At 36.0% G+C, this 6,062-nt stretch overlaps 1 protein-coding gene across 1 annotated transcript; it reads right to left on the reverse strand.

Moving 5' to 3' along the window:
* Positions 1-427: 427 nt before the first annotated feature.
* LOC144566154 (cysteine proteinase 1-like) lies at positions 428-4,851 on the reverse strand. The gene is made up of 5 exons (XM_078316063.1): positions 4,303-4,851; positions 2,881-3,000; positions 1,681-1,927; positions 663-944; positions 428-614 (listed from the first exon to the last, which is right to left on the reverse strand). The coding sequence occupies exons 1-4, from the start codon at positions 4,792-4,794 to the stop codon at positions 670-672; spliced, it is 1,134 nt and encodes a 377-aa protein (XP_078172189.1). The 5' UTR covers positions 4,795-4,851; the 3' UTR covers positions 428-614; positions 663-669.
* Between the last annotated feature and the right edge of the window lie 1,211 nt (positions 4,852-6,062).

The raw sequence follows: 6,062 nt of genomic DNA on the forward strand, positions 1-6,062 counted from the left end.
ACCAGTTCAGGTATCCCTAGTCCCTACCTTTCAAACCCTTTTTGGTTACTCAAAACTTATATATATATATTATAGCAAGTATCACTTCTGTATTTTGAGAAAAATAAAATAAAATATGGCTTTATTTATATATCTTCAAATAATTTTTGCCAGTTGCGTAGCGTAGGTCATATATAGAATAATTAATTATTGGAAAGGTTATATGAAAGATGTGTTTATTAAGTGACGTCTCATTTAATTTCTCACTTCATTTCAAAAAGTGACGAGGCAAGCGTACATTCTATGTATTAATTATTTTTTGAAAACAAACAAACATGAATTGCAAAATTTGCTTTTCATTTTAATTATACTAACAACGTTAACGACATGGGTAATAGTACTAATAACAAAACTTAGTTAGGAGTTAGCACCAATCTCAGATGAAAAATAGAGTAATTAAGGTTATTTAATAGCATAAATTGTTCAATTCACAGTAACAAATTACCCAAGTTACAAACATTACATAAAAGTTATTTAAGCATATCCTGCAGCCGAACATAAAAATTACACTGCGTGGTCTTACTAGCCCCGTGACTTAAACTATATGCAGAGGGGCAAATAAGTCAATACAAACGACATCAACATCAACATCAACATCAACATCAACATCAACATCAACATCAACATCAACTAATGAGTGGTCGTTATGGCACTCACAGTAGACACCATGGAATCCACACCACAGATGTTTCTACCCCTGCAAATCTTGTAATACCCGCTCTCTCCCCAGTTCTCACCCCAAGAGTTCTTTATGATCCAATAAGGCTTCTCCTTCAGCCGGATCGGGGAGTACCCTGCAGACCCGTAACCCACTAAGAGAACACCATGGTCCAAGTGTTTGCCACAGATGTACGGGCAAGACACACCACCTATGTATGTTTGCATGAAGATGGCATTTATGCCAACTGCATCAAAAACCACACAATCCACAAATGTTATGTATAAATTAAAAAATATATTAAATCCTCCTCATCAAGTGATGTCACGAGTTCACTATACCACTGGGTTCTCCAAGTACATTTGTCAGTATTGATCCTAGTACCAAACATAGAAGCATTGGCATTTACTTTCAGTTCTAACTATTGCAGTTAGCCAGAACTCAAATGAGATAGCCTCATTCAAAAGGATCATTACTGTACCAAATCCCAACTCATAATAGTTGGTGCTGTACCGGAACAATGACAGAGGATCCAAAACCAAGCTTAAATAAATTTTCATTAGCATTTTATTAGAGATGTCAATTTCAATCTGATTATACCCCACAAGACAAAACAATAGTTGAAGATATCACAGGTCAGAGACAAGCCAGTACTATTTCCCAGCCCAACCCTATTTGCATGTATTAATTAATTAATGTCACAACATTCACAGTCATATTTGCATACATTCTCGAGCAATTACAGATGAAATGAGCACCTTTAATAGAATTTGCTTAGATGTTCCATACCATCAGTTTTGCCAAATAAAAGGAATATCAGAATATACCAAAACCCAACCTGACTTCAAAGATAGACCTGAGGGCATGCAACTGTTGTACATCAATACATATTGACCAGAAGATCAACATGTTCATGATTAAAGTATTATTTTTTCACTTAGAAAGAAACCAAGTTCGGAGGAAAAGAAGTTTGTGATACTTACTGGCGAGTGGGCCGTGTTTGACAAGATTAGCAGCGATCTGGTCTTCGTCAATGGACACAACACTGAAATTTTGGACAGAGGCTACAATCTTTGACTTGTCAAACTTGCAAGTGCCGCGGTCTACACCAGTGTAGGGGTAATCATCTTCCCTCTCAAGTCCCCCTGCTTTCACCAAGTATCCAAAGGCTGTTGTCATGAGACCGCCGTTGCAACCTGAGTCACATGCATCAGCTTCTGATGGGTCACACTGTCACAATCAGAGGAGAATAAGCTATGTTTAGGTGAAAATTTTAAACTGAGTATACATTAAGTTATACATTGACTAAAAGCAGAAAAAGGGAAAATAAGAAGAAAAAGAAAAATGGAAGAGCAAAGAGAATTAGTCTTGGATTATAAACTCAAGTTTAGGTATCAAAAAATGAGAAAGGAGTTCTTTGTTTGTCCTTCCCAACTTAAATCCCAATCTAAATGCTTCTTGATGCGTGGGACTTGAATCAACAGTGGAAGTATTAATTACCAGAAAAAAGACTACAAAAGATTTTACTAATGATCCCTAAATACATACGAGACAACAACAGTATCAAAACCCTCACTGGACGCAACAAACAATTCATGAAGAGAACTAGTCATCCAACAATTAAGGAACCAAGCCAACTATGTAAGTGTACATCTGAGATTTACAATCATTTCCAATTCATGATATGCTACTATTAATGGAATCAAACTCAACCTCCTAAACAATTTGAGATTTGCAACTCATACCTACGGAGTTTACATGTTTTGAGAGGGGCCATTCAGAACAAGTTGACAACCACTAGGTCATTTAGTTAAAATCTGCCTTTGCATAGTTAGTTAGTTAGTTAGTTAGTTAGTTAGTTAGTTAGTTAGTTACAAACATTTCAGATGCTAAAAAGAAGTAATGGTCCATCTTTGCAGGACAAACTTTTATGTGCAACACCTATAGTGCCATGGCATGTTCAACAGTAAATGGGCTCGATATTTAGGGATTTGCACTAGTAAAAAATTGCCACTTTTCCTTTTCATTTCCTTCTCTGTTTTAAACTTTTTTCCTTTCCATCTTGTAACATATTTGTAACTCTTTTATTGGTTTAATTAAATTATGGTATGCTTTTTGCCTACCATTACTCGAGAAAAGGAAAGAAAATAAAAGGAAGTGAGGTGAGAGGTGGGAAGAAAAACCTCATGGTCACAATCAACAAGCTGCTGTTCACTAAGGGTCTCCAGCTTTCCGGTAGCCAAAAAGTTTGCTCCTTCAAGAGCCCCTGATGCACTGAAAGACCAGCATGAGCCACACGATCCCTGCACACAAGTAAAAACTAAGAAACCAAACTAAGAGGCTATTGCAAGAGATGCAATAGTTGTCAAAGAAGCAAATTCATCAGTACCTGTTATCCTTTGCATATATATATAAAGAGGAGGGTTCCAATGCCTCATGCCTTTCATACCTCATCATACCTCATATTTTATATCTTCGTTTTCAAAGTCTAAATTGTCGATCTCAACCGTTCAACATGATATATATACTAAAATATGGTTAGGAATGAAATTTTATAATTTTTGGAATTTTTTTACTATTTTTTAAGATGGGTAGAAAATCACTGTTTTTTGAACGGTTCAAAAACAGTGATTTTGTACCTATCTTAAAACTAGTAAAAATTTCCAAAAAATATAAAATTTCATCTCCATGCATATTTTAGTATAAATATTATGTTGAATGGTTTGGATCGACAATTTGGACTTTGAAAATAAAGATATAAAATATAAGGTATGATGAGGTATGAAAAAGATGAGGCATTGGAACCCTCCTCATATATTAATTATTTATTTAAATGTGATGAAGCAAAACTCAAATGTTATGAGTTAGAACTAAACTATGGGTTGGACCTGTCGAGCCTTTAGTGAATCTGATACATAGTGGCAGAGCCACATGGGCCCAGGAGTGGCAAAAAATTCCAAAAATATGCTTTCTAATGCTATAACTTGTTCAGAAAAAAGTTGAAAATATACAATTGTTGTTCAAATAATTATGAAACTATGCCACACCCTATCATACTTCCTGGATTCATCCCTGCTGATAAATAGAAGCAATGATATACTTGATAGTGTCACTTGAGAAATAATTATTACATGCCAATACACATCCTCCTCACATGTTAGGAAAAGGCTGGTAAGCTGTGTTACTTTCAGCTCAAGTTACTTGAACTATTCAAGCTAAGCGGGGATTAGGCAATGTTCAATTGAAATGGTAAAAATGCCCTTAACTAGACAGAGTCATGAGTTGAAGAGAAAAACAATCAGGTTAACATAATTCCCTGTTGTAGGTCATGCAAGGATATAATATTATATTATGCGAGGACAACAAAGTAGAAGAGATAGTATAGATAGATCCTTTTGCAGTTTTAATTTTTAAGGGGCTGGGCATTAATTTGTGCCATTTTGCTCTGTCAAAATTTTATATTTTTGCAAGTAGAAAATTAGACAAAAAGTAACTATTTGATAACATTCAAATGTAGCACTCCAGAATCAATCTAGTCCCCCATAATTAATATAGCCATTTAATCCAGAAGAGAGAAGATAAACCATTCATGTACCATTCCATACCTGATTCTTGACCCCACTAACAGCCCCATGTTCTCTCCAGTCAAAATCCTCAGGCAAATCGTTAGTCGGGAGGATGGGTGCCTCCTGGGCCTGGGCCTGGGCCTGTGCTGACCCATGCGACCTCTTCACCTTCTTCAACCCCATGTGTTTTCTGAACTCTTTAGGGCTCAGATCGAAAAACTTGGTCACACCGTGCACCGCCGTGGGGTCTAGCTTCTGGTGAAGCTGCGCCCGCCGCATGTTGGCCTTGAACACCGTAAACCTGTACAGACGCTCGGCCTCGTCCTTGTAAGTCTTGCCAAAGCGGCGCATGAAGGAGGTAAAGTGGTGCTCCGCGCTCAGGTAGGAAAGTTCGTTGGCGGTTCCGGGGATGACTTGCTGGATCAGGGGGTCTTCTTGATCGGACGGTGACGAGACCGCCACGTTGAAGACGGTGAGGAGGGAGAGGAGGAGGAGGAGGAGGAGGAGGAGGATCAGACGGTTGTTATCCATTTTTTGGTCTCTTTTTTCGTTTCTGTTTCTGTTTCTTTCTATTCTAATTCTAATTCTACCGACAAGACAAAGACAATCGTACCGGAGTGACCTCTCTCCCTTTCTTTATTTTATAGGGAATTGTAAACCAACCACTACCAGTCGAGTGCGTATCCTCTGAGATATCTCAACTTTTGCGTGACCGACGTGTCCGGTACCTATTCGGGGGTGATGGAGGGGGTCAGTATTATGTTTGCTTTGAGATTCGTGCAGAACGTAGTTAAACGGTTAGGATATTACATAAAGTCACGCAAAGTTTGAGATATCTCAGAGGATACGAATTCCTACCAGTCTCTGTCCACTTTTGCTGGAGAGGGATTCAAGTAGACAGACACGGTCTATCATTCATTTTCTAAACCTCACTTCTTATGTTAACCTAAAGATTAACTTTTGAATTAGGTTAACTTTAGACATCAATCAAACTTGAATATATAATTTAGATCAATCTAAGTTGGAATAACCAAGTTAGATCTCATTAACTTTAGTCCACAATCAAATATCACCTAAAGTATTCAGTTTAGACTAGGTAATTCTATTTTCATTCTTCAAGAGATGCAAATTTTATTATTCAAACTGAATTGAAGAGAGATTATTATTACAAGAGATCAAAAGAGAATTTTTTTGATATAAGTTAGAAATCTAACTATTACTTTTATTTTACTTTAATGGAACTCAATAATAAAAGTGACAAATTAGTTAGTTATTTAAAAAATAGTTAGTATTACATTACAATGTATGTCTTACGTGTGAGTATGACTATACTTGAATACTACAAATCGTATAATAATAAATAACTAGAATAGAATTTAAGGACTCATCTTGATCATTTCTTCGCCCACCATGGTTGTTGTGTATTTTAAGTGTAATTATTTTTGGTCAAATTCATACACTTTTGCTTTAAATTTATAAACCTAAATACGCAAAAAGATTAAATTGCAAGCGCACAATCTATCTTTGTAGTAAGAAGGCATTGATCTAAAGACTAAAACAATTGTAATTTCTACTTAAACTAATTAAAATTAAATAAATTGCAAGTAAAGGGGTTGTTGCAAATTAACTAAATTTGGGTTCAATACTCGAAACTGTTGGTTTGTAACAAGAACTAAACAAAATACAAATATAAAAAAAAGTTTTGTGATCAAGATAATAAAGTCTAAGGGCTTTTGGTCAACAATCACTTGGTCGTTCTATTTACCTTTGGAGTTCTCTAAATTCATGTTATTGTCTTG

This window comes from Carex rostrata, chromosome 15 (assembly GCF_964058835.1).
Source record: "Carex rostrata chromosome 15, lpCarRost1.2, whole genome shotgun sequence".
NCBI classification, from domain to species: Eukaryota; Viridiplantae; Streptophyta; class Magnoliopsida; order Poales; family Cyperaceae; genus Carex; species Carex rostrata.

What these genes read in the sequence shown, in the direction of transcription:
- LOC144566154 (XM_078316063.1), bottom strand. Translation starts at nt 4,794, where the DNA reads ATGGATAACAACCGTCTGATCCTCCTCCTCCTCCTCCTCCTCCTCCTC. An exon ending in TTGTTGATTGTGACCATGAG is followed by an intron (nt 1,928 to 2,880) that starts GTTTTTCTTCCC and finishes TGATTGTGACAG; the next exon opens with TGTGACCCATCAGAAGCTGA. An exon ending in CAAACACGGCCCACTCGCCA is followed by an intron (nt 945 to 1,680) that starts GTAAGTATCACA and finishes TTTTTGATGCAG; the next exon opens with TTGGCATAAATGCCATCTTC.